Source organism: Halichoeres trimaculatus, unplaced genomic scaffold (assembly GCF_033239565.1).
Source record: "Halichoeres trimaculatus isolate MK-OKI-2021-1 unplaced genomic scaffold, fHalTri1.1 fHalTri1_scaffold_5, whole genome shotgun sequence".
In the NCBI taxonomy this organism is placed as follows: Eukaryota; Metazoa; Chordata; class Actinopteri; order Labriformes; family Labridae; genus Halichoeres; species Halichoeres trimaculatus.
In genome coordinates this window covers 13,165,514-13,193,380 of record NW_027437183.1, presented here as the reverse complement: position 1 = coordinate 13,193,380, position 27,867 = coordinate 13,165,514, and the positions used below count along the sequence as shown (strand labels likewise).

The window sequence follows — 27,867 nt, the reverse complement described above, 5'->3', positions numbered from 1 at the left end:
TTTAACCCATGGGTATGAGAAATAACACACCCATGAGAGGTAATTAAGATAACGTGTAAAAAAGCTGAGAATGAATACGTAGGCAAGGACACCCTGGAGGGGTTGTAGCCTGATTAGGGAAACATTATGCATACATGTATTTCCTTGAGATGGAAAAAGAGAAGAGTTAAAGTTAAAAGGTTAAAAAAGAGCTTTTAATTCAAACAGCGACTGCAAGAATTCATGCCAGCATGTGCTGTTTAATATTTCCAGGAAAACAGTTTATAAAAGTGGCACCACATATATTTACTTCTTGTATTCCATTCTCCCTGTTCTTACAACACTGCCCACATATGAATGTATTAAATGTAAAGTGTTGAATGTGGTGAAAAGGGAAGAAGCAGGAGGTTGAGCGTGACCCAGTCCACTTCTGCACAATGACCGAACAGCCTTGAGTTGGCTCGATTTCTGTTGAAATGCTTCTGGCCTCCTGCTGTCCATACTCCTGGCCCCCAACCTTTCTTTGTGTGTCCTCTACCCATCCACAGCCTGCACAAAGGCTGGAGATCCAAGGCTGAAGCTACACTTCATTGCTCGCTGAAAAGAATACGACGAAGGAGAGGGGGTGGAATTGAAGAGAACAAGACCTGTATTTTATATTTTCGTATTATTTCTTGTTTCTTTTAGAAAGGTCTTTTGCTTTCAGTGATGTTTTTTTAGACCTGTGGGCAGAAATCGCAGTGACCTTTCTTATCCTGTTGTGCAGTGTCAAGATTACTTTATTTGACTGGTTAAATCAGTTTAAAAATGTATCATCAGTACTCTCCTCACCTTGAAGATAATCTTTCTCATTTCGTCACAGGCTTTAGATGGACAGATGTGACTTTTGCAGCATGTGTCAGTGATGCACTCGAATTATGTCACTGCGTTGGGTAGAGTTCAGGCAGGAAGGACATGTGATGTGATTGGCTGTTGATCCAGTGACAGAGTTCAGTGGCTGTGATTTCCTCCGCAAGCAGGTCCCACAAAGCAAGTGATCGCAGCTTAGACGGTAGATGGATGAAGCAGATTTAGAGTAAACAGAGACAGAGCAGGAACAAGCGGAGCAGGTCTTGTCACCTGGAGGGAAAAGGGGGAGAAATTTATTAGCAATCCAATAACTCCTTTACATTCTTAAACTTTGACAAATGTTTTTTTTTTCCCCCACATTGTCTAAGTAAATAAATCAGACGTGCCATGTTTAATGTTTTCAGCATACATCCTGATTCTACACAGTTGCCCTCCCACTATGTGTCCTCTGTAGTTGCCTTGTTTGTATGTGAATGAACAGCTGCTTCTTGGCAAACAGAGAAAATGTAGGTCTATGAGGTGAGTCTGAAACTGTAGTTTATATCATGCCACATTTGAATTGAAGAAAGTTTTAAAAAATCTTCCTTTTAGCTAGAGATCACCATCTTAATCCATTTAATTCTACCTTTTACAAAGTGTTCATTAAAAACCTTTAAAAAAACACTTTTCTGTTTGCTAAAAGTTTTCTTGACACTTTGGAGTACTTTGTGAAGTGTTTTAGAGCACACCTTTCTAAATCTTACCCCTCTGCATGCTGGGAGCGCCCGCTGTCTGACTCTGTAGTAAACTTCTTGGCGCGTCGGAGTCGGATGTCTCTGGTTTTTGTCGGGGCAGGTTTGTTGTGAAGGAGGGACGTCCCTGCAGGGCAGAGAAGAGGGCCTCGTCCAGGCTGGCTGACAGCCGCTGCTCATGGGAACTGCAGCTGGAGACTGTGTCATTTCTTGTTTTTTTAGCTTGAGGTAATAATTGCTTCTCACTCGTCAGCTCTTCAGTGGGTTTTTTGGAAATTCCACTTAGATCTTGTTTCCTTTTACTTCCAAACTCTAAATTATTTTCTGTGGTCAGACGCTGGAAGCTACAGGTGTATTTACCATTCTCTGATAAATGTCCTGATCCAGTCTCTTCTTGTGTTTTGTTTCCATTTGAGTTTTCTTTACAGCTAACACCAGTAATGCTCACTGAGTTTTTATTATGATAAGAAGAGACTTGAGACTCTCCATCCATCTTAGAGGCTATCAGTCTGGAAGCCTGGGGGTTCTCTCCCTTCCCTTGTCTACCCAACATCCCATCTTTAACCATCATCCCCCTCTGCAAGAGGAAGAGGTCAATGCGGCTCTTCAGCTGAGGGTTAGGTAGAGGCTGGGAGGTTGAGGTAAACGAGACACCAGTAAAGGGGTCATTTGGAGCTCTACCCCATGTAGCTTCCCTCTTCTGGTGTTCCTCCAGAGTGCTGTTGTCCACTGACACACCGCTGGGCAGCAGCATGGGCAGCATCATTATTTCCTGGGTTATTGGATCAAGAAATTCCTCTGGGATGGACAGGTTGCTGAAGTCAGAGAAGAAGACAGATAATTAGTCCTATAACCAAAAATGCACATTAATACTACAGAAAGGAGATTCTACCTCAGAGCTGCTGGTGCTGGTGATGGGGCTTTTGTTAGGCTGACAGTAGAGGTAAATAATGCAGGACGCTGAAACCGTCTTTCATTAGTCTTGTGGACTCTTTTAATCCTTTCCACTTCGTCTCCAGAGCAGCAGCGAGCAGGTTGTCCCCACACGGTCAAAGCCTTGAGTCCCAGTGCAGATGCAGCACCACCGTACGGTACAGTGACACGAAGTTGCGTCACAGCACCCAGCGAGAGAAGACCTCGACTCCACAGCTCCTCTTGGCGACAGTTTAAGGGTTGTGGAGGAGGTGAGGAGAGGAATGGGGGCCGGGGACTAAAATTTGAACGCCTGAAACTGACATGTGTTTCTTCTCTTACTTCACATCGACCTACCAGTTTAAACTCTGCCTCAGGGTAACTTGATTCAGTTTTTATCTGAGACTGAGACATGTGGCCTCTCTGTGGAGGCTCATGTTCAACCCACTGCTGAGCCTGGAGACTCCACTGATGGCCATTACTGCGACAGGAATTACTCTCATGCTCTTGCTGTTTTTCTAGGTTTTGTTTCTTCTGGTTCTGTCCCTGCTTTTTTTCCTTTTGCTGACCTTGTTTGTGACCTTGGCTTAAAGTCTTGGACGTTAGCTGATCAGAGCTGGTGCTGATCTCCAGTTTCTTACAGGCTTGTCCTCGGTCCATACCCCAGGGCCAAAGCTCCACATCCACCCTGCAAAGCTCCACCTGGAAGTCAAACTTTAGCGTAACCTAAAGAAGGAACAAAAACATAATACATCAAATTTATTAAACCTACTTCTTCAAAGTTTTTAGTTACAAGCAATGCAAAAAGCATATAAAGTACAAGATGTTGCTTACTTAGAAGTGGATTCATTCAGTTCTTGTGTCGGTGTGGTAAATATTAGGCTAAGGACATTACAGGTTACTTCAGCTAACTCAAAGCATTCAGTTAAGCCTATAGAAGAGTTAGAAACTCATCTAACCTGAACAGGAGGACGGAGGAAGTACTCAAGCTTAAAGCCTCTCCTTCGAAGTGCAGGGTCAGCCGACACAAGGTTTGTGACATCATATCCGTCTGCACAAAGCTGCAATTGAATAAAAAAGAACATTAGTGAGGTTTAATCCATTTGCAGCATAAGAAGCTTCAGATTAAAACTTTCAAACAAAAAAGGGAAGTCTAACATTATCTATGGACTTTATTTTACTCATTAAGGACACAACTTTTTTCACAAGAAAGCTGACACACTTTACGACAAAAATGAAGGCTGCTTTTCAATATTTTCACATTAGACTGAGAAAAACATATCAAATCCCACAAGAAAGCAAAGATACAGAAACATTGTGTTAGCAGAGGACTAAAAAATGATGGTCAAGAAGAAAACATCTCCCATCCGCTCAGTGTGGGGAAAAATACATTCCAGATCAAATTACAAGACATCAATAAAAAGAACATAACAAGGTCAGCTGTGATTCAGTCTCCCACACACCACTTTATACCTGTCCTTTTTTATTTTCACATCTTTGTCCTCCACCTCAGCCTTCTTCTATTTTGTGACCATCTTAAGTGATTCACTATCTTCCTACATTTTTGTAGAGCGCTGTGATGAAAAAAGGTGTCTCATAAACAGTACCCCAGATGTATTTAAGCCACTGTTGTACTACTGTTTCAGTTCCACATAGGTTCTGCAGCCTTAACACGCTCTCATATAATGACAGCTGAGAGGAAATCCTTCAAAATGGTAAATAAAAAAGCTTTATGTAACGGTTCCACGCACCTTGTTGCAATGAGCTGACGTGTTAAAGTGTGGCAAACAGAGATTCAAAACCATGTTCTCCAACCTGTGGAAGAAAGAGGTCCAGTTTAAAGCTATACACCTCACATCATTGTTATGAGCTAAGTCAAGGCCATGTGACGCAATTGATGCATTCAACTGTTCAACACTGACTCACACTGCCCTGCACTATTCACTCATCTGTTTTGTTTACTCCTTAAATTCACAAGTCTTTTCCCCTGGTGAAAAAATGACCTTCAGAGATGACTGATTCACCTCTCAGGAACAGCATTGAACAATCAGTTATTGGGAGAATCCTATGTTGTCAGTGCTATTGTGTTTACACATATTGAAAAAGGACATTAGTGACCTCAAATTATGCTTGACATTGTGCCGGTTGGCTGCTCTTCAATACAATTAGCAACCAGAAATACTTAGGATCAGATAACTATCCATGCATTTAGGAGACAGTTCAGGCAACAAGAAGTGTTTTTATTAGCTAGGGTTATCCTATACTTTTTCTTTTAAGTCAATCAATATTGAAGTTATTTTACACTCACCTTATATTTTAATTTACTCTCTGCAATATATGTTATTTCTCCATAGTGATGATGATTTCGATGGGGTTTTTTTTACTCTGCAAAGCAATTTTAATAGCTGTAAAGCAGTTTGCTGTTATCTGTAATTTGTAAATTGTATGTATCATTAAAAGATTTGAACAGTTTGAACCAAACACTTTAATTCAATATTCAGTTAAATACTGATAATTTCTTTCATACCTAGTGTCTTGAAACTCTAGATAAAATCACATCTCACCGTCAAAACTTACTTAAACGATGCAAATTTCAATATATGTTACCCTTTGATGTATCTGAATGTATTGTTTTGGCTAAATGTAATGTCCTTTTTATTATCCTAATGACTGGAACAACTGAATTGCATTTAATGTTGGCTCAGTATGTGTTACGTATGACTGTTCAATTTCTTCTCATTGACATATTCATTTTAAAAATATAACTCCATGATTGTTGCACAGTACCGTCTTAATTTTAATGCTCTCGATGTTTTGTCTCTAACTGCGTGAGGCACATTCGCACTTACAAGCCTGCCCCTCGATTTTACCAGTATCCAACTGGGTCTGGTGTATAAATTACCTGTGAAAACATTAAACTGTGCATTTAACTCCAGATCCTTTTCCTGACACCAGCTAGGTGTACTGTTATGGACAAACGTAGCTAGCAACAATATGTGGGCTATCGTAAAAAAAAAATGTGAAGCAGACTTGACTATGAAAGCAGTAGCTAAGTGCACGGATGCAGCAAAGGCTTACCTGCTTTTAAGAAAGCGAATTTGAAGTTTGCATCCTTTTACTTTACTTAACTGACCAACCATAGCATGCTTCTGTTTGCTAGCTTTGAGTTAGCCTAGTAGGTGTTGTGTTGGAAAACGCATGCCTGTCGAGATTTGCATGCACCTCGCGGGGACGCGCACTCAGGACACTACTTGGAGTCAAGCGGCCTACGACGTTTCGGACACTGAAAGGTTTAAAACCTATACAAATCTAATGTTACATTCTTTTGTATCACATATGCTAAACAAATTTCAGAAGAAACTCGAAACTTTGACAGATTTAAGTAGTTGTGCTGCTGGAGTTGTTCTACTGTACTTGTGTATAACATTTGGAAAAAACGCTTTTTCGAAGCTCTGTTTAACACAATCACACGAAGCGAAATAAAACATGCATTTGGGATCATTTCTCGTCACTTTTCAATTCCAAAAAAAAAGAAAAGGCAATCAGTTTCAAACCCCTTATTTCCACCAGTTGCTTTACTTTAGCCAGTGCGCATTACCGTTTGCTACATGCAATTTCCGGCAGGCATGCGTTTCTGGACACAACACCGACAACAAGTATGGAAGCCGCGATCGGACAAAACTGTGCGATTGAACGTATCAGAAGTTCGAAATTTGGCAACTGTCCTGGGGGTGCAACAGATGCGAAGTAAGTTTGGGTAAGAACATACTAACTTTAACAGCTTTCAGTTCAGATTTGGGTGTTTTTTCCTCAGCACGGGTTTGATGGTATTATCTTTTAACTTCTAAAATATGTACCCGGGGCTGCAAGGTGGCGCAACGGTAGGTGCTGCACCCTCATGGCAAGAAGGTCACTGGTTTGATACCCAGCTTGACCGTTGAGTCTTTCCTTGTGGAATTTGCATGTTCTCTCCCTGCGTGGGTTCTCTCCGGGCCCTCCGGCTTCCTCCCACAGTCCAAGAACATGTTCATTAGGTTACTTGAACATTCTAAATTGTCCGTTGGTGTGAGTGAATGTCTGTATGTGTCAGCCCTGTGATTTACTGGCGACCAGTCCAGGGTGTACCCCATCTCTCGCCCAATGACAGCTGGGATAGACTCCAGCCACCCGCGACCCTGTACCGGCTCAGAAAATGAATGGATGACTGATGTACTCCACCGTTTGTGATCGTTATGTACAGAGCCAGTCCTCACCAATTTGGTGCCCTAGGCAGGATTTCATCTGGCACCAATAACAATTTTTATATACAAAAATAAACACATACACAGCTCTACGTTTTAGTGAATTTGTTGTTTTCATAAAAGAAAAAAGAAAATTAAAAAAAACCCTGCAAAATAAACACTTTAATCAAATTCAAGTAAATACAAAAAAAAAAAAAAAAAAAAAAAAAAAACAAGAAATGCAAAGATCTATAATCACAAATTGAAGATTCAAGAGTATGTATATCACAGCAACCTATAACAAAATACAAAAAATATGCAGTTTATATATATATATATATATATATATATATATATATATATATATATATATATATATATATATATATATATATATATGTTTTAGTCAAGTTAGTAGTAGTGAATATTTATTGATAATAAAGCAAAGGTTTGAAAAGCTTAATTACAGAGGTTCCCAGGTATGTTTTCTTTTAATCAGAGCAGCAGGGCAAGTGTGCTTCAAACTATTTATTATTTTTTACAAATCTTGAGGGCTATGTGCTGGCGCCCCCATGACTGGCAGTGCCCCTAGCATTTTAGCATTTGCCTAAACTGCCTTTGCCATGGGCCAGCCCTAGTTATGTAACCTACCTAACATTTAGGAGTGCTGTGTATCTTGTTCTGATGAAAGACTTTTTTCCTTCTCTGTATGAAGGTCGACTGCTCTCTACAAGGTTCAGCATTGCAACATACATTTGAAGAACAAGCGGATAATAGGTATGCTTTTCCCTGGAAACAACCCTGAGATCCCAAGATCTTGGTCAGTCTTTTACCTTATACTTCAATTTCCTGTCAATAGAGAGTATTTCCATCCTTTTGTATCAGCAGCCAGGCTACCATATATATTTTACTTATGTAAGGTTGCGATAGTTTTCCCCTTTGTTTGTAAACCCTTTTTACAATAAACCCATCTTCAGTGTTCGATGTGGAAATGCACTTTTTACATGCCAATGACGGTGACTTGTACTTTAAAGTTGAGTCAAGAACCATTGTGGAAAAATATTAATTCATTTATCCTAATATCTCATAAATTGCAATCCAGCCCTCCTACTGTAACACATACTGTGGGAAAGTCATTTACTCAAAGAGTAACAACAGATTCTTGAATTATTCACATATCTTTATTAATTCTGCTGATTTAACAAAGGGGTGGTTTAATCAAGCCAGAACAGTACTAGAAACATAAATGCAAACAATAAATTTGAAACATGTATAAAATCCGTAGCATTTTGTTCTCTAAATAATGCAATACTGTAACTACATTTATCACCTACATCAAAAGGAACATCATTTTTTGGGGACAGGGTTGCTATGATTGCACCATTATGGTAGGCCAATAGGCTATCTACACAGTTAAAAAAAACACAGAAAGGAAAGCTCAAATGGCACATATTTTCTCTGTCAGTTCACCATAATATAATAACAGTAATAAAGATGATAATACTATGTCATACCTTAGAGATAAGTTAATATTCTTGAGCAACATCTTTGTATGCTGGCATAAACAACACATATAAAAGCCATGATATTCACATCTGAGTCTACTGTACATCATAACTCGTGTGTAACACTACATAGTGCAGTTAGCCTGAATGCTTCCTTTAAAGAGCACACTCTCCTCTTTTTTGATTTTTTTTAAACATCCTCCCCCCTGCTTTGTCTAAATGAACTATACAGGAAAAAAAGAAAGAGTTTTTCAGGATATACAGACTCCCTTGGTTTGACTTTCAGTCTCATTATCCATGTGTCAAGCTTTGATGAACATCTACCTTGTACCCCAACCCACAAAAAAACAAAAAAAAAACAAAAACAAAACAAACCCCTTTGCACTTAATATATCTTCACTTGCTGTATTGCCACTAGTCCCTCTATCCTCAATCTCATTAGCTGAAGCTTTTCATATGTTTACACACATGCACACACCCACACCCCCGCTCTCACTCACACACTCATTCACACTTTTACAATCTATAACTATAGTAAGTTTTTCTTTCTAGTATATCATACATTCTATAATTTATTTAAACTTTGGAAATACCATCTGATTTCTCCAATTTCTTGGCTGTAAATGCACAAGGTGAATGACACAATTGTCATAATAATTAAATTCAAATTGTGTGCTTTCATTCACGTTCTCCTTGCAGCCCAGCGAGAGGAAAGTTGAGTCTGCAGCTCTCTAATGACCTCTAGTGGTTGTTTTTAGTCACTGAAGACAATCTATAGTGAAGGCGAACCAGGTTCTCCTATTATCTTTAAACTTTTTCTATATTCATTTGGGGTTGATTATCTGCTAAACATATCTATTTAGTTCAATTTGTACAAAATATAAACTCTGTTGCTCTAAATGATGTGTTTCAATGAGTCATGAAATGACTTGAAATCAAGAATCAGTCTGTGTCACCTGTAACATTGATATCTGCTGGGTTTTAAATTAAAATAGTCCAGCCATGTGTGATGATTCTTTGTAACTGGTTCACTGATATCATAATTAAAGCACTGAAAATGATAATCACACTCTTGATTTTTTTCTCCATCCACTTCCCAGTGTTTGTTATTCTCATGTACATGCTGGGAAAGATGGAGTAAGGCGCTCTCTGGCCAAAAATACAAGGTAACATCACACACTCTGACCACTAATTCTACTTTTACATTACCAGTGACAAAGATTTACAATGAATAAATACCGCATAATAGTCTTGTTGTTCATTTCTGACAATATCCCTGATTGTCTTGGTCCTTTTCTAGTATGGGCATCAAGTTATAAAGATAAATGACCCCTGTAGTAGTGCTGTTATCTAAACATTGTCATTTAACGTTTTGTTTTTCTGCCATCCTTCAGTGTGGCACACTTTTCATGAACACTGATTCTGCAGGATGTAGTCATGTGCAACTAGTAAGAGAAAGGCTGTTAGGAGGTTAAACAATCATGAATGGATTGAATGCATTTCAACTTTCTGTTTATATGAACTGCTTGTTGCTGATAATGTAGTTTGCAGTCGGCCTCTGTTGATGTTTAGTGTCTGTGGTTGCTTTGAAAAGTATGTCAGACTGCTCTGATTTATTCTATTGTAGTCTCAGTGTTGTTCACCTGTATGCTGTGGTGGTTTTACATGAGAGGCCTTGTCAGTGTGAGTGGATTATGCTGGGAGTTTTGTGTTTATATCTCAGTGGACTCTATCCTCTCTAGGCGTGAGGGTCCCGCCCAAGGAGGAGCAAGCTGGTGGAGAGAAGGAGGGCCTTTCTGGTCCTCACATGGTGGGGAGATAGTGAGGGCAATGGGGCCAGAGAGGGAGGGCGGGGGCGGAGGGGAGAGAGGTGAGAGGGCTGGAGGTGGGGGTGGAGAATTTGAAGAGGTAGGGGAGGTGGTGGTTGTCGTGGTTACAGTGGTGGTGGTGGATGTTGTGGTTGGTTTGGCTGCAAGCTGGCTCATACGTTTTTCCAAAGCTTGGTTCTTCTGCAGTGTCTCCACATAGCTGAGCTGCAGCTGCGCCTGGTATTTTAAAACCCGCTCCTTCTCGTCCTGCCAGGTGTGTCGCTCTTGGTCAAAGTTGAGGGCCTGGCGTTCCCTTTGCTGTCGCTCTAGGCGCAGTGCAGCCTGCAGCTGCTCTAGTTGCCTCCGCAGCTCCCCTGCCTCGTCCCAGTGACCCTCTTGTCCTCTCTGTGGCTGGTGGCCATCCTGCCGCAGTTGGGCCTCCTGACAAAGTTGTGCCTCATGTCTTAACTGGGCCTCCTGACGCATTTGGGCTTCATGGCAGAGCTGAGCCTCCTGACGGAGATGGGCTTCCTGGCGCAGCTGGGCTTCCTGACGGAGCTGCACGTCTTGACGCAGCTGTGCTTCTTGGCGTAATTGAGCGTCTTGACGTATTTGGGCTTCATGGCGGAGATGAGCCTCCTGACGGTGCTGGGCCTCCTGGCGCAGCTGGGCTTCAGGTCTTATTTGAGCATCCTGGCGCATCCTCATGTCCTGCTGCATGAGGGAGTCTTGTCGCTGCTGTGCGTCCCGCCATTGAGCTTCTTCCCGTTGCCTCTCCTGTCTCTGAGCCTCCTGCCTTTGAGCTTTGGCTTCATCACTTTGAAGACTCAGCAGGGTGTCTGATGTTGGGGTGAGGGAGTTGGTTGAGGATTCAGGAGGGTTTCTGGGGCAGTGGACAGCACCCCAGGGAGGCAAAAGTCCTGCTGCAGCTAAGTTTGGGCTCACGACGACTTCTGCTCCTCTGCTCACTTCATTAAGAGCCCGCTTTAAACTGAGCACCTCTGCCTCAAACACACCCAGCTTTTCTCTTAAAACAGACACCTGTGGAAAGTTATAAACGCAGTCTGTAACTTTTATTACTTTGTTTATTGCATGTCTAATCACGTAAACACACATGAAAGAGTTTTTTGAAGCATAGACATACCTCTGAAAGAGTCCTCCTCAGCTCTCCCTCACACTTCTCCAGCTCCAAACTCTTGGTGCTGTATGAGTCCTTCAGGCCCAGCATGGCCTCCTCACGCTCCCTCAGCTGGGCATTTAGCTCCTTCAGCTGACCCCTTAGGGCCACCATCTCTCCTGCTCGCTGGGTCACTTCAGCCTGACTCTCCCTCAGCTGCTGCTTCAGCAGGGAGATCTCTCCTGCCTTCTGACACACCTGCAACATGAAGATCCAGTGAATGGGTTTTCTCTTTGTAAATAAACACTGTTGTAGCTACATTTATTTGCATCCTCACACACAGTGCTGTACTCACTGTGTTGTCTAGCATGATTTCACCTTGATAGAATCTTAATGAACTAGTCAAGCACACCGTCTTAAATACTCATATCTCACCTCCCACTTGGTCTCCTCCAGTCGAGGCAGGATGTCAGCCTGCTCCTTCCTGTAGTCTAAACACTTTCTTTCCAGCTCCTCTCTCTGAGCTAACAGAGCTGCCATCTCCTCCTGCAGCCGTCTCTTGTCCTGGGACAGACGGGATATCTGGGCCTGCAGGGCAGTCTGGGAGCGCTGAGCACGACGAGTAACCTGCAGGGTTCAGACAGAGTCTATCTGTGAGTGGAGCTAGAATGCACAACACCTGAAGTTTAACACTGTGATGCTTCAAGATATGTGAGTCTGTTACTGAGTCTGTGTACATCTAGCAAACATTCAATCTAGTCTTTTAGATCAGATGTGTTTTCTGTCCAACATTAAGCATTCAAACTAATGACCGGCTATCATGTTTCAACCATTCCTCTTTCTGTGTTTTCTTTCACTTATATTTGCTTTATTGGGGCCAAAGAACTCAAATGAGGTCCCATTTACAAGTATCTATTTACTGTATTCCTTATGATTGCACAACATTTGGGACAAACACACTAATCCTTAAAATATTACACAAAGGTGACACGAGGTCTGTGGTTTGATCACATGCATCATTAGGGTCACCTGCTGCAGGCGTGAGGCATAGTTCTGTCTCAGCTCGTCCATCTGTCTCTCCCAGACACGCTGCTTCTCCTCAAACACCTGAATGATGGCTGCCTCACTCTGGTCCAGGTTCCTGCGCATGTGCTGCACCTGTAGAGAAGAAGATGTGGAGGGTTAGGTAATAGATATTTAGGCGTCACTTTGACCTTCCTCTGATGCTTTATTTTTAGGTTGAACCTCTGGATTACATTCCTCATCCAAAGATAAACAGTGCAGTTTAATGTTAAAAAGGACATTTAACCCAAACTATTTAAATCATGTGGAATGAAACACAGCCAACAAAACAATACAAGTCAACAATTTCTGTGATGGTTCAATAAGTACCATTCACTAAACAAATACCTTTGCATAATCCACAAACATACTAGTGGAGAATTTAAAAATAAAAACTGCTGGCTGATCCTGTTTCATCTAAAGGATGTTTTGTTTTTGAGAATGAGAAAATGAATTTGACTTTTCACTATGCATTTTGGAACAGAATCAAGTTGTATTTGTCTTCACAGACATGGAAAATTTTGTAATCATGGATATCAAGGAAAGACTTTCAGTCTTTTGGCACCAGAACCAAAAATAGTTGGGAAGCTTTGCACTGGCCCTTTAAATGCTGACCACTTCATCCTGTTGTTGTCACATAAAGCTGAAACTTTTTAATTTTTTTAATCGCATTCCTTAGTGACCTCTGACCTCTTGCTCTTTCTCCCACAAGCGGTCCTCAAGGTCCTGAATGATGTCATCAGAGGAAGGGGAGGGGCGTAGAGGTGCTGGGGCATCACTCAGGTGACTCAGTCTCTGATAGGATGAGGAGCTCTTTCCCGAGGAGGAGCGGCCACTGTCTGATGCGCTGAGCCCGTTCTGGAGAAGAAAACCACATCGTGGTTACACTGAAGACAGGAATGTGATGTTAAAAGCAGAAGGAGCTTGTATTGGTGATAAATTTACCTGATATCCAGGCTTTTCCAGCTTGTCCAGCCCTGCTGCAGCCCCAGCCATGCCCAACCTGTTGATGTGGCTTGTGGAAGCACTGAGAGGCCCCAGGACTGCTGGAGGCCCACAACCAGACCCTGAGCCCGTATAGGTGGGCAGGCTGGTTAGGGAGTTCCTCCCTGAGTCAGACATCCCTCCCTGAACCACTTCATTCCCATTTCCCCCACCCTCATTCCTGCCGGCCCTCACCGGACTGTCTTGGTCCAGGAGCAGGGCCTCTGGGACCTCTCCTGCTTCTCCTGCTGCCCCGTCCCTGCCTCTCCTGCCTCCTCTGCTCTCACTGAACCCCTCACTCCTTGCCTCAGTCTTTCCCTCGCTCCCTGCCCCTCCTGCCTGGCCCACAAGGTTCTGCATGGAGTGGAAGCTCTTGGGAACAACTGGCTTGAAGGCAGAGGGACGGACAAGGCCTGAGTTGTTCTGCATGGCCTGAGGAAGGGAACAAGGAAAGTATGAAGGAAACAAAGAAGGAAAACAGTGAGAAAACATGATTTATACATTTTAAGCCCATAGATTGGTTTCACGACTGGCTTTGGACCCATGAGTTTGGGACCTGGTGTCCTGCTTCTTGAAGTACCTGCTCCAGTTTTCCTGACACGGGCATGATCTTGGGCGGGTTGTGGTTCGGAGGGTTGTGACCACCTGGATTGTTCTCGTTGTCAGCTCTGGCGGCGGCCATCTCTCTGTGCTGGTGTTGGTTCATGCCAACAACGTTCTTCTCGGTCCCTCCTCGGCCCACAATGTTCCCACAGACGTCTAAACCTGCAGCCTGCATTTCCCTCTCCCTCTCCCTTTCCATCCTCTCATTCTCCAGCCTCTCCCTCTCCCTCTCCCGTTCACGCTCCCGCTCTCGCTCCCTCTCCCTCTCTATCTTCTCCCTCTCAATCCGTTCCCGCTCCCTCTCTCTGGCCCTCTCCCTCTCCCTTTCTCGCTCCCGCTCCAGCCTCTCCCTCTCCACTCGTTCTCGTTCCCTCTCGCGGTTCCTCTCCCTCTCTCGCTCCCTCTCCAGCCTCTCCCTGTCCCAGTCCCGGTCCCGGTCCCTGTCTCTGCCCCTCTCGCGCTGCCTCTCCCTCTCCCTCTCCCACTCCCTCTCTCGTCTGCCCGCTCCATTGCCACACTCCAACTGGTTGTTGTTGGACGGGGCGGTCATAGTACATTCAGTGTTGGTGGAGGAGGCTGTTTCGGTGGGCCGGTCAGTCCCAGTACAGGTCCCAGTCCCGATACTAACACTCCCTCGTTCATCGCTAGAAGCCGTCCCGTCTGATATTGTCGCCGGGGGGCGGGGCAGGCGCTCTGCGCTGCAGCTGCGGTCAGCAGGGCAACGGCGAGAGAGAGGAGGAGCCCGAGGCAGGGTGGTCCTCGTGCCCACAGACTTCATGGCAAATTCCTGCTCTCCTGCCACCCCACTGCCAACACTGCCCATAGTGGGGGTCAAAGGTCAGGGATTAGAGGTTAGGAGTCAGGATTGGGGAGGGTCACAGATACATTTGGTAGCAGTGTGGGTCATCACAACCTAATGCAGGTAGTGGGGGCATACACACTAGAGGAACACAGAAAAACGAGAGGAGTTATACAATATTGTAATTGCATAAGGACTAGTTATACAATAAAGTTAAAGCAGAATAGATTCCAGCCCACATACAGGGGCAGCGAGGTCCTCCCACTATGATAAAAATGAAAAGGGTCAAACAGATAAGTCTGGACAAACTTGTATACAGAGAGGGTAATCATCAAAATTCAGAGTGTATAAATTAGGAGGTGAGGTCTTTCCCTCACTGAAAACTTTGATTCTTTTACTGTCAATGGCGTGAAGTGGGGTTTCTTCATTAAACCTGCCTTTGACAAGCATAAAAACCACAAAACACCAGCCCTTTATTTAAGAAGCTAATATTATTTTATTTATGCTCTGTCTGTATCAGGAGGATGTTGCCTTAATATCAGTTCAATGTAAATTAGCTGAGGGAACCATGAACCCTCTGCTGTGAGTGTTTGATCGATAATAACTGCAAATTCAGAGCAAATACAGACATGAACTTAAGAAATGCTGTCACACAAAAGAAGAATATTTAACCATTACTACATCACACAGACCCAGTAATTACCAAAGCTGCATTATTCACAGTAAGAAACAAACGGACATACACATAGGCTGGTGTACTAATCCATATTTGAAGTGAATTACACTTAAGAGGGGCTGAGCCCAATCCATTGTGGACACTTATTACTGAAATTAAAAACTATTTTTTAATTAAGCTTATTGGAGGCAACACTGAGTTTACAGGAAGAAGAAAAAAAGCATCTGAGTGAAGTCAGTTTGTTAAACTGTAGTAACTGGTGGTGTATTAGTTTGCTACACGCTACAACAATGAAAAGGTCATTTTTGAGAGCTGTAAAGTCCTCTAAAAAAAGAATCTTGACAAATTTTCTCTACCTGAAAACAGCATTTATTGAAGGGCTTTTGTATTATTTAGCAGAACAATGTAGAGTGTGTTTTATATGTAAATGTGTTCACCTCCTGAGCACATGCTGAGGCATCGGTTTGTTATGCTCAGTTGGCAAAAATGATTAACCTCTGTCGTGATATCCTATATTAAATTCTGACAATCTGATGATTATAATGTTCGTTTCATTGACACTGTTTTGGAAAAATATTGAGTCAACTGTTTGGAAGTTCTGGAGGGCAGCAACTTTTGTGTCGTTGAGTTGTACTGGGCTAATTGCTAATGGCTGCTAATAGCTGGGCCACAAAAATGGTAAAGTAGCAGACAAATATTAAGATTCAGTTGGTAAGCATTAAATATATTTTATAGTTTAATGATTTAATTTGATTTAACGTGGTATTACACACCAAAACACATTTTATCTCAAAGGAGGTCCTGTCTTTGTTCACGTCTATTTACTATCAACTAAACCAAAAGACTGTAAGCTAATTTATTGGTAAACTGTTCTGGAAGCTAAGGGCAAAATGTATTAGAATGTTAGTTGCTTATATACATAAATAGAGTGGACTAAATATAATGTAAGAAACACTGCTCGGGATAATTTAAATGCTGCCAGATCATCCTTGTCTGGCAAAAAAATCATAATCTAATGGGGCTGTAAGATTAGACTACAACCTCTCAGAAATAGTTGCTTAAATGCAATAAACCACACACCAAGAGTAATTTGGTGCCCAGTCTATGACAGTAAGCGCAGTTAAGAAGCATCTTTTAGGACTGCATATTTAACCATTACCTAAAACTGTTACCTAAAACTCTTTCCCTGTAAGCTATTTGCCGCCTCCTGTATCGTAAAGCCAGAAATGTCCAAAAATACTGCAATAAACACCTCTCACTGTTATGTAATACAATTCAACATCTCCTACAAACTGCTGCCTACAAGAATGACCATAACCTTCATGTAGGTAGGACCTATTGAGGGACTGGTATATAAGATTGGTGAATAAGTTCGGATTTAGCATAGAAAAACTGGCTCTTTAAGGGAATGCACACACGCATGTACGAGGGAGGATATGAATACTGTGTGCTCAAAGGATGCATATTTTTGTGTATTGTGTCTCTGTGGGCACAGGCTGCCTATGTAAGGGTGCCCACAAACGAACATTCAAAACATCATAATCATACAGTAGCGTATTACCCTGTTATAGATAGATAGACAGGGTAGATACGAGACAAATAGATACACAGATAAAGACGCAGTCATGCCTCTGCACCTCCCCTCCTCAGCCCATTTACTCGAGGTTTACTTCCACTTGGGTGAATAGTAGTAGTAGTAAAATACACTGCCTATCTATGTGCTGCTCTGCCTCAATCCCCTCCCCTCACGACTCCCCCCTCTCTCTCCCTTTTTCCTCTGCATCCCTGGGCGGCAAGGGCGGCTTTAGCAGCATCCGCATCAAGCCCTGAATCGACTGCGCTCCCTAACAATTACCTCCTCACTAGGCCTGAGACAAGGAGCGAGCGCACGAGCCTCGCCGAATGAAAAGAAAAACATCTACATTCAAATACACAGCGTCATTGACATTGACGACAGTAGCTTTGATTTACCGATTGTAGCATCCTGGCGGTCCATCATCAAAGGCTACTCACTATTTTGCAGCTCGGTGGTGTGTAAAATGGCAGCCTCAATAAACAATAATGTCACAAGACAGCGGCGTCAGTCCTGCTCGGCCCGGATCCCTGTGATTCTGCGATGTTACCGAGGCTCGCTGATATCAGGGATGCTGCCTTCGACCGCTGTCAGCGTCGGATGCTGATGATGGAGTCGGTCGGTTGATACGCGCATCAGCTGAGAGACACACACCCACCTCTGGCCCCGCCCCTCAGGCTGCATGATACTAACGCCCCCTTTTGGCTTTCATCCAGAGCTCTCCCCTGGGAAAAGCCTATAGAGTCATATACAGTCCACCTGATGGATGGATGGATGGATGGATGGATGGATGGATGGATGGATGGATGGATGGATGGATGGATGGATGGATGGATGTAGATGAGACACTACAAACTTAGTCATACTGGAAGAATCAGAAGATAAATATTGTATTTCTGTATTCTGCATGTTAATAATTAAGTATTTATTTTGTTTTATAGGCTGCAAACTTTGTCAAGAATTAGTAGTCATGCTCCAGGTTCACTTTTTTTTTCTGTTTAGCAATGGTCATCAGCCTTAAGTCTTAATTATTTTATCCATGCTGTAGGAAGATTAAACTAGATTTGTTAAACAAACCAAATCGGCCACTTGGTGTAAGCACAGCAAATAGTCAACCACAGTTTCACCATGAAGTAACAGTGTCAAAGTTATTTGTTGGTAAACAGACTTGTAAGTTTAAGAGCAGTACTTCTTGTAATTCAACTTGATGTCTGATTCAGCTCCTCCTCCACTGAGACAAATTCACAACAATAAATTAAATGAAAATCCCATCCTGTTACTCCTATTTGGGATGGTTTGAGTATTTACATCCCAACAGAGGTTATTGAAAAAGACACTGAGCTTGACCGAACAATACGCTTCACCTGATCAAATCTCACATTGGCTTTTCATTTGTTAAAACTTTGAATTATTCTTGATTAATGTATAATTTGTAAGAATGGCCACAACAGCATCCACTAATCTTTTGCCACATTCTGGATCTGTGTTCAATGTCCATGATAGATTTAAAATCTACTCTGGATCACTAAAAATATGGGCAGCTTTCTTTGTGTTGGTGAAATGCCTAAGAAGTGCCAGTTTGCAAGAAGTGCAAGTGAACTAACCTGGAGCTAAAAGGAGCTGAAAAGTAGTGTGATGATTTTCTTTTTGTCACTTTTAACCTTTCATATCCATCATGTGACTCATGGGTCATGCTCATTATTTAGCATAAGTTGTATGAAAATAGGTTATAAACAGAGTTTTACTTGGATTGTATAAATTAGATAAGCCAGACAAGCTAAATACTTCGTTTACATTAACATATTTGATGGCCTCTAGAAATGTATTAATTACTTCCATGGTATCCAATCTACCGGCAAAACCTTATATTTTGGTCCTGAATTTGCCTGAAAATGTTTACATGGGGAATTTACTATATTGCAGTGTGCTATCGCTACAGGTTGCTAGCTAACTGGCTGCCCGCTACAGGCTGTTTCTTTGAATCCTAAAACAACATGCACGTCCTACTGTTGGACATTACAGGCTTCATCTGTATATTTACAAATCTACAAACACAAAACTTGTATATAAGTGGAAACAAGGTGCAAGATTTCAGAACTACTATGTTTTCAATGAAAAATAAGCCCCCCCAAAAATCATATTTTTCATAACACCTGAGTGGAGACATGATCATATCTGTTTTTGAGACTTGGCAGGAATTGCTGACTGTTTGAGCATTGACAACACTAATTAGCACCTTGCACGCCTTTAAGAACAACTTCAACCGCTTTTTAAAATTAACAACTGTGGTTCAAACTATGTAAATATTTAATTCTTTAATAATAATAATAATAATAATAATAATAATAATAATAATAATAATAATAATAATAATAACACATGTTTACAGTAGAGCCCATTTCAAGGTATTCATGTCATAGAGTGTCAAACTTGCTAAGAGTACTTTAAGGGTGTTTTTCCAGAGTGTTTTGGTAGTTTACTGAAAAATCTCCAAAAACTGGGTGAAATTTGCTTCACCACCCATTGGGGGGCAGTAGACTGCAGAAAGTACAGGGACTTCAGCAGCTGTGATCCCACTGCAAACGTGGTTGAAACACATTGATTAAACACACACACACACACACACACACACACACACACACACACACACACACACACACACACACATTACAGAATACCACAAAATTTTACCTTCTGTTCAACCAAAGACCCCAAATTGTCACATTAACCTTCAACCAATCACTGACTCAACAGAAACCTCCCATTCAAATAAAGTTGTAGATATGAATCAAATATTACAGTTTAAGTTACATGTGTGTGCAGTGTCCTCATCTGTAGTTCATTGTAGAAACCCAAACATGTTCATCAAACTGTGTGGACTAAACTACATTTTCGAGGACTCTATAGTAGGTCCCCCAACAACTTTTTTTGTAACTGATATCAATGATTTGCTGTTACGCCAGAACTTGTGCAATCCCAGACAGAGAGGAAGAGCCAGAAGGTAAGAGAAAGCACCAGAACAAGGTGGAGGCAGGGAGATCTGTCTAACATCTCGCAGCTGTCCGACGTCACAACCAACTCATGACAGACAGCAGCAACTGAGGGCCAAAAATAACCCTCAGGGACCAGGCCCCTACCAATTCAACATTGGGGGTGGGGGGTCTTCTACTAGTTAGAAGGAGAAAGATCAAAACGTGTTTCCAAAATTTTGAATACGCAGAAAGTAAGAGACAGTTAAACCAAGCTTCAGTGGTATATCTTCCAAACAAGCATGCAGGTTTTCTTGATGGTTCTTTTCTCCTTCGACATTTGATTTCTCTGGGGACTATCAGAGAAGTCACCACTAACCCCATTATTCATGTCCCTTGGTACAGTTCAAGAGGTGGAGGGCTATTTTAGTACCTCGGTTGTGGAATGTGCAGTTGTCATTGAAGAACACAAAGGGCACGGATTGGTCTGCAAGTTCCTCAAGTACCCTAACTCTGTATTTAGCTTCTCAGTGACTGAATCACTCCTGTCCCTGTTCACCACTGATTCAGCCCTCACCAGCTTCTCAGTGTAGCCTCTGAAACATGGAGAACGTGGCAATATTCGACTCACCTGGAAAGGGTAGAGGTCTGAAAGCTACCAAGGAGTTTTGGGCTGGGGATGTCATCTTTTCTGAGCCAAGTATCTCTGCTGTTGTGTTTGACAGGTACAGTACTTACAGTGAAAGTTTTGTATGTCAATGGTGTGACATGTGCTTGGATTCAAAATCACAGGCGTGTCTGTAGATGATCCAGATGATCATTTCTTGAATGTAGAATCTGTGTATAACATGTTAAAATTTGGTTTTAAAGGACATTAACTCTTTTTCACTATGTGGCCATTTTCATGTGATGTCACATTAATAGTGGGGCAACTCAAATGCTGTGTTGAGGCTGTGCTGCTTTGTTTCAGGTTTCCCATGGGGCATTGCATGATGTGTTACAGTTACCTCTAGAGTGAACTGACAGTGACAAGGCAGTGAAGACTGAAAACAAAAAAACTCTGGGGCTTAAATAGTTTTGACACGGCATTAACAACCATTACACAACTGCTAATGTTTGCAGTCAACCACTCAGTTGCTAACATAGTATTTTATAAAGTAACCTGAGATAACTGAGGAGGAAATTCAACGCAAGCTGTTACTTGGATTACAGTAATACTAGCTTGGACAGCTGAATGCTAACAACATTTGAGCTAGTAACCTGATTTGACGGAAAAAGGAATTCTGAGCTAACTATACTGTTAGCTTGTAGTAACATTAGCTATACTAGTTGATAACTAACAAACCACTAGTAACTTGTTGTATTAGAAAAGGGAATCTCCTCCAAGCAGTGTTGTCACTTAACCAACGGTGAAGTTAGCTGAGATAGCTGAATGTGAATGCTAGCTGTGGTGGCGCAGCTGGAAATACCTAAAGAGCTAAACAGCGTGTGTCATATATAGATAAATATAGTCCACCAGTGTCACATTTATTTCTATCAACAAAGGAAAATAGCTGCCCTGAGAAAAGGGTGAATAAAATCCGATTTTTTTTTCCTACTTTGGTAGCCTAGTAAGATTTTTTTTTTAAAAAAAGCTTTGTCTCTTTATGTCTTTGATTTTCATTCATGCTCATATTTCCTGTACATTGTACATAAAAAATACTTTGATATAGTTGAATTTTCACTCTCAGGAGATAAAAGATGGTTAACACAAAAGACAAAGCTAAAGCCATAGTTAATGTCAAAACTAAAAAAGAGAAGATTGCATTTTTCACCTTGATAACATCTTTTGAACTTGTTTTTTTCCCTCTTGTTCTGCAGTTTAGCAGAGCGTATTTGCCACAGCTGTTTCCGCAGACAGGACAAGCTACAGAGGTGCGGCCAGTGCAAGTTTGCTCATTACTGTGACCGAACCTGCCAGAGAGCCGGCTGGGCCGAACACAAGCTTGAATGTTCATCCATCAAAGCTTACCGCAAAGTACCCAATGAGAACATCCGGTAGGTGAAGAAAATTGAAACAGACATTACAAATGTCTTGAGAAAACAGGCCTGATTTTCCCCCGATGTGATTCCTCATTGTTCTTTTTTTGTGGTCAGTTTGGTGGCTCGCATCATGTGGCGCCTTGACAAGGAGGGGAGCATTATGTCTGACATGCAGCTGACCACACTAGATGAGCTGGAGGACCATATCAATGACATGCAGGAGGATGATCTGAAAGAGTTCAAAGTGGACATCCACAACTTCCTGGACTATTGGCCTCGAAGCAGCAAGCAGCACACAATTGATGACATCTCACATCTTTTTGGCGTGGTGGGTTTATCAGCTGTATTTTTTTTTTTTTTCCCCAATCATCCGACAAGCTTTTAAATGTTTGTGTTTTCATGATGAAGAGAAAGAGTAAAGGGGGGGGGGGTCACAATGCAACAAGTAAGGGCAGATATTCATACATTTTGTAACTAAAATCATGTTACCAAAGACATGACCAGGCATGGGACAATATAAAACAGAAGACTTTATGACTTAAAATGTAAAGGTTTAGTGAAAACTTGGGGATCATGAAACATAGGGATGGGTACCTTCCACATTTGAAATGATACGGTACTGATTCCCGGTACCTGGCAATCTTCACGGTACTATTTCTGGTGCTTTTTGTGATAAAAAATATCAATATAATAAAAATTTAATAATAATTAAATCTCAAATTTCTTTAATTTAACATGTATTTTCTTCAATATATATTAAACTTGCAATGCTAAGTACATGTCCGGCTTGGAAAATTGCCTACTCATCCAGTCCCTCACAGTCACAAGGATGGGTTTAGGTACCTAAACATGGTAGGTTACTCAGTACCAATCCCTTCTGATAGATATCGAAACTTGCCCAAAATACATCAGAACATATGTTATACAATACTTAAGAAGAGGAAGGCACTTAAAAATCTTCATGCATAATTGGGAAAAAAAATCAAAACTTAATCCTTCAATTGGATAATAAGTGGTTCTCAATATGCTTTTACCCTTTGTGATCAGAGAAGTTTTACATACCTCTAGAGTTTAGAGCAACTCAATGAAAGAGAAGTTTAAAAAAAAGATTAGTTTAAGAGGAAAAAATTGTTGCAAAATGATGATAAAAGAGAACAAAAACAGAAAAACAACACAAACTCTGTAAATTTTCTTCAGGTCTATTTGTGGCTCAATGAATCAGTTTCATGTTGCTTCATGTTTTTTTATACTCCATTAAGAAATGAGGGAAGACCTAGCTGCAAATAAGAAAGCTGATATATATTTGCTCTTTTTCTTCCAGGTTAACTGTAATGGGTTTAGCGTGAGCGACCAGAGGGGCCTTCAGGCAGTAGGAGTTGGTCTTTTCCCAAATTTGTGTCTTGTGAATCATGACTGCTGGCCAAACTGCACTGTGATCCTCAACCACGGCAAGTAAGTAAAATACCTTGTGGAAAGAGCACACATGTATAACTAGAAAGAAATCGAACTTGATTTAAACAATAAAATGGTCGGTGGTTTCAGACGTGTGTTTATATGCTGTTGTGTGTGAACGTGTGTGTCAGGTTGCATTTTGTATAAAACTGCTTCCTGTTTGTCTTTCAGTCAATCGGCTGTGAATACTATGTTTCATTCTCAACGGAGGTGCGTTACCTCACTCTGAGCCTTCTTAACGGTTATTTCTTAGAGTAGCATTCAGACTATGAATTAAAACCCATTACCATCACATCAATAACAGCTTTATGACTGTTATTGTCCATCCCATCCATCCATCTGCTGTAGAAAATAAGTCACTAGTGTGGCGTATTCTGCTCTGTAGACTTGATGTGACGCCGTTTCCACATCAACATGAGTGCTTTAACATTTATTCAGCTTTTTTTCATAGTAACAAAAACACTGGCTTTGGTTTGTTTTCAGTCGTAGGTAACTCATTTTTAACCTTCATTTTGTCTACCTGTTTGTCACGTCCACACAAAGTTTCACTCATGTGCTGTTGGTTTTGTCACTTTGTGTGTTTTCGGTCCATCATGACATCACAGATTGCTGTGCACATAAAAAAAACCTTTGTTCACCTTTAACAACACACACTCACACTAAAAAATATGTTAAAACTCCACTTTTGCAACAATAACACCTATAATTATTTCATATGCAAGCCTCTCTAATAGAATTTTGTTTAATATTCGCTCTCTTGATGGTAAGAAATTTGCTCAAGTTTGAAGAGAAATTCAAATTTACACAACAGAATTTTTTTTTTTAAATGTTGAAAATCATGTTTTTCTGTTCTATATTGAACACATACATATATATTTACATATATATTTACAGAAGTGGTTAGATAAAAATTGGCTGACTGTGAAATAATTTCACTGACATTCATCTATGTTCACTCCTTGAATCCTTGACCTGATTCGACTGAGCTGACAATGGAACACGGTTTTACCATCAGCACAAAACGAGTATATTCCTGTTCTTGTTTAACTGATTTCTTCTCTTTAGGATTGAGCTGCGTTCCCTGGGTAAAATCGCAGAGGGTGAGGAGCTGACAGTCTCCTACGTGGACTACCTAAATTTGTCAGAGGAGAGACAGAGACTGCTGAAAACACAGTACTTCTTCGACTGCACGTGTGAGCATTGCAAGAACCGAACCAAAGATGACCTGAAGATGGCTGGAAAAGAGGTGGACGGAGTCAAGGTTTGTGTCTGTTGTTCTGATGGTGTGGTTCATGAAGCAGGATTATGGGTTTACACCACACAAGGCAACAAAGAGCCGGCCCTGTCACTACTTTTAGTCCTGACAACGTGAGTGATAAGGACAGACAGAGAACATGAGGAGCAGAGCTGCTGGGACTATTTAAAGTAAAAGATAACTCCCAGTGGATTCAGGCCCATAACTCTGCGTATGTGCCATCATTCACACATGCATTGTATCATCAGTGATTTAGCAAAAATGCACTATAATACATTTCATCAAGTTTACACTAACTTTTTTCTTTTTACCAGGACCATAACCATGTGCATTTTATCTGATGTGACATTCAATATTTAATATCTAACATCAAACTGTTTAATATTCACTATTTATTACTCTTAGAGGTGTAAAACCATAGAGGACAGAGTAAAAAGTTACGGCCTTGAACTGTGTGACTTGATATCTTAATCTTTGATACATGAGGCGCTGCACCTACTTCAAGGCAAAGGTTACTGCTTTGTATGTGTGTGTGTCTGATAGAGCAGATTGTAGGCGTGGGTCAAAGTTATAAATAACGAACGTCAAAGGTCATTAGAAGTAAAATTGTCGGGAGAGTTGATCTCTGGCTGTCATAAAATCTGGCATATCAGCCTAACGTTTATAAAATGTCAGGTTTGAGTTTGGTAAAATAAAACAAATCATTGTCTAGGACACATTTTAAGAAGTATATTCAAAAAAATCTTTCCTAGGACAATATATAAGTCTTGTATCTTTTCAGAAGGCCTTTTGGGAGAAAAGTGAGACACAAACAAGATTTCTTCGGACCTTTTGACAGAAAATGACCGTTATATTCATTAAATGTGTTTGGTAGCTTGTGATCTCCACTTAAAAAAGAAAACAAAAAAATGCAGTTGGTTGCAATTTCCAACATCACCACTAGATATCACCAAATCCAACTCAGCGCCCCATCAGATGGGCTGAAGAATAGCAACAATTCACCTTTTTCAAACAGAATTTGAAAACAAAGTCTACAGAAATACAAATTTAGACTTTCATTATCAGTATGTCAATACTTCAAAAGTGATAAAACAAAGACATTTATTACTTTCTGCCTCTGCTTCCCTTCTTCTTTTTCAGCCCTCAGAAGAAGAGGTGAAAGAGGCAACAGATTATTGCTTTCAAATGCTGGATAAGATGGATCAGGCTCGATTAAAGGGTGACTACCATGAGGTATCAAATTACAGATAACATTCACCAAGTGTCAACATTCAATTTTTCCTTTTTCTTACTCAAACTCTGCCCATACCTGTTGATAAATTTTTTGTTGCCATTCCTTGTTTTTGTTTGGTCTTCAGGTGGTAAAAATCTGCAAGGACTGCATACAGAAAACAGAGCCCATTTTGGCTGACACTCACATCTACCTGCTGAGGATTTGGAGCACACTAAGTGAGGTGCAATCTTACCTGCAGTACTTCGACGATGCTGCAGATTACGCCCGCAAAATGGTGGATGGATACATGTGAGTACAGAGATGCTGAGCTGGACGTTCATTTAAAAACAAAGATATGTAAGAATAGTTAGACAAATGAAACTTTTCTCCTGTCAGGAAACTGTACCACCCAAACAATGCTGCTTTGGGTATGGCCGCCATGAGAGCAGGAGTGACTCACTGGCAGGCCGGGGAGATTGAGGTTGGTCACGGGATGGTCTGCAAGGCGTACTCCATTCTCATGGTCACACATGGAGCAACGCATCCCATCACAAAGGACCTGGAGGTAAACGCCAAATAATCTTTACAACTGCACACAAAACTACAACTGGACATGTTTTTTAAAGCCTCTGCTAAAATGTAACTTGTAGCTAAAAACTTACAGAAAACAAACAAGCAGGGATTTTGCAATCAAATGTTGCAATACTAAATTTGCACATTTACCTCCAATTTGCAATATTTCTTCATTAAAAGAGCTTTGTAAGGAGTTTAGTTTGTTGTTTTACTAACAGTTTTAAGCAAAAGAGCTTTTAAAATTTCAAATCTCAACCTACCAAGGATCAAAATGCGGACTATCCATAAGCAGGTAAACATGGGGCTACATACAACAGATAAAATGATCTCCAAATATTTTCTTTGGGAGTCATAAATTTAGAACCATTGCAGAGATAAGAGATATACAGCAGCAGACTTTTATTAACTGTAAATGGTTAGAGATATTGCTCTGCTTGATGTGTCAACAGCTCGGTGTTTGCTCACAAGTTCACTCTATCAACTGCTGAGTTTATATCCAGGTTTAAAACAGCATAAATTAGTTGTTGCAAGCTTAAAGTTTTAGAAACAGAAAACGCACATATTTAAAAAAAAGTCATATTTACTGTAAATAAAATTTTGAAACTGAATAAACTGGCTGTGTATTACAGTTTTGTCAGTATTTATGAAATCTTAATCTGAAAAGTATTTTTTATGCTTCATTCTGAAAAAAAGTGACCTGAAATCCAACTTCAAACTCTCCAAGTTTCATTTGAAAACACTGATGATATTCCTTTGTGATGTTTCCCCAGGCGATGCGTATGCAGACAGAGATGGAGCTGAGGATGTTCAAACAGAACGAGTACGTTTACCACAGTATGAGGGAGGCGGCTCTGAAGAACAAACCCATGACCATGATGCATGAACCGCGATCAATGGAGGAGGGAATCAAGAACATGTTCCACCGGAAGAAGTGATCTCAGCACGAGTTGAATCAGCAAGACTCCAATTGTTTACCTTTAACAGATTTGTGTTGGTGTGTGAGCCTTTAGTCACATGATCATTTTCTGTTTCGCTCACTTTTGTAGCTACAATTTTCATTAAAAAGTTCCCACATCAAACTCAAGAATCTCATTTCAATACTCAAAGTTGGAGGAGCATCTAGAGACCAAGTTTCACAAAAGTCAGTATTATAGATTTCAGATTTAATGCAATCGCTTCTCCATTGGCCACACCCATCATGCCCTAAATAATAGAGTCAGGTTCACAGACATTAAATTTTAACTTGTTAATAGTGCTAGTTTATTCTGGGAGTTTCACTACCAAACAACAAAACAGAATGCTGTCAGGCTTTATGCCCAGTACAGGTCATAATTTATATGTACATTAAGTTTTTATTCAAATGTATGTTGCATTTTCCTTTGGACATCTTTGAATTTTGTTAAATCAGAAGTTTTTCTGATTAAAAACACATATCTAGCTCTATGCAGCAGACATTAAGTCTGAGAGTCAGATTACATGCAATCTAATCCTACACTTTAAATGTTGGTCTGTAGCTGCTAATTTGTGGATGAACTGAGATGTGCACAGCTGCTGGGTGAAGTTAG

General features: G+C 41.0%; 3 protein-coding genes across 9 annotated transcripts; 1 reads left to right on the top strand and 2 right to left on the bottom strand.

The window, feature by feature from the left end:
* Positions 1 to 56: 56 nt before the first annotated feature.
* ubox5 (U-box domain containing 5) lies at positions 57 to 5,739 on the bottom strand. 3 transcript variants are annotated; one of them, XR_012598267.1, is made up of 7 exons: positions 5,550 to 5,739; positions 4,223 to 4,286; positions 3,431 to 3,532; positions 2,452 to 3,197; positions 1,572 to 2,374; positions 811 to 1,098; positions 57 to 701 (listed from the first exon to the last, which is right to left on the bottom strand). XR_012598267.1 is itself a non-coding variant. In XM_074670234.1 (6 exons), the coding sequence occupies exons 1-6, from the start codon at positions 5,609 to 5,611 to the stop codon at positions 878 to 880; spliced, it is 1,998 nt and encodes a 665-aa protein (XP_074526335.1). In that variant the 5' UTR covers positions 5,612 to 5,738; the 3' UTR covers positions 62 to 877. The 3 variants fall into 3 exon arrangements, 1 of the variants encoding a protein (XP_074526335.1); XR_012598268.1 differs by having other exon boundaries at positions 59 to 576; XM_074670234.1 differs by having other exon boundaries at positions 62 to 1,098; positions 5,550 to 5,738.
* Positions 5,740 to 7,858: 2,119 nt separating this feature from the next.
* lzts3b (leucine zipper, putative tumor suppressor family member 3b) lies at positions 7,859 to 17,456 on the bottom strand. Of its 4 annotated transcripts, none has more exons than XM_074670229.1 (8): positions 17,217 to 17,456; positions 13,748 to 14,710; positions 13,129 to 13,599; positions 12,874 to 13,041; positions 12,151 to 12,279; positions 11,557 to 11,748; positions 11,149 to 11,379; positions 7,859 to 11,045 (listed from the first exon to the last, which is right to left on the bottom strand). In XM_074670229.1, exons 2-8 carry the CDS (start codon positions 14,591 to 14,593, stop codon positions 9,909 to 9,911), a joined length of 3,174 nt encoding a protein of 1,057 aa, XP_074526330.1. In that variant the 5' UTR covers positions 14,594 to 14,710; positions 17,217 to 17,456; the 3' UTR covers positions 7,859 to 9,908. The 4 variants fall into 4 exon arrangements, with proteins under 4 accessions (XP_074526330.1, XP_074526332.1, XP_074526331.1 ...); XM_074670231.1 differs by having other exon boundaries at positions 13,748 to 14,585; XM_074670230.1 differs by having other exon boundaries at positions 17,259 to 17,456.
* Positions 17,457 to 20,376: 2,920 nt separating this feature from the next.
* Positions 20,377 to 27,367, top strand: smyd1b (SET and MYND domain containing 1b). 2 transcript variants are annotated; one of them, XM_074670235.1, is made up of 10 exons: positions 20,377 to 20,512; positions 21,648 to 21,824; positions 21,924 to 22,137; positions 23,131 to 23,261; positions 23,433 to 23,471; positions 24,327 to 24,522; positions 25,657 to 25,749; positions 25,875 to 26,038; positions 26,126 to 26,294; positions 27,073 to 27,367. In XM_074670235.1, exons 1-10 carry the CDS (start codon positions 20,391 to 20,393, stop codon positions 27,235 to 27,237), a joined length of 1,470 nt encoding a protein of 489 aa, XP_074526336.1. In that variant the 5' UTR covers positions 20,377 to 20,390; the 3' UTR covers positions 27,238 to 27,367. The 2 variants fall into 2 exon arrangements, with proteins under 2 accessions (XP_074526336.1, XP_074526337.1); XM_074670236.1 differs by lacking the exon at positions 23,433 to 23,471.
* Positions 27,368 to 27,867: the final 500 nt, after the last annotated feature.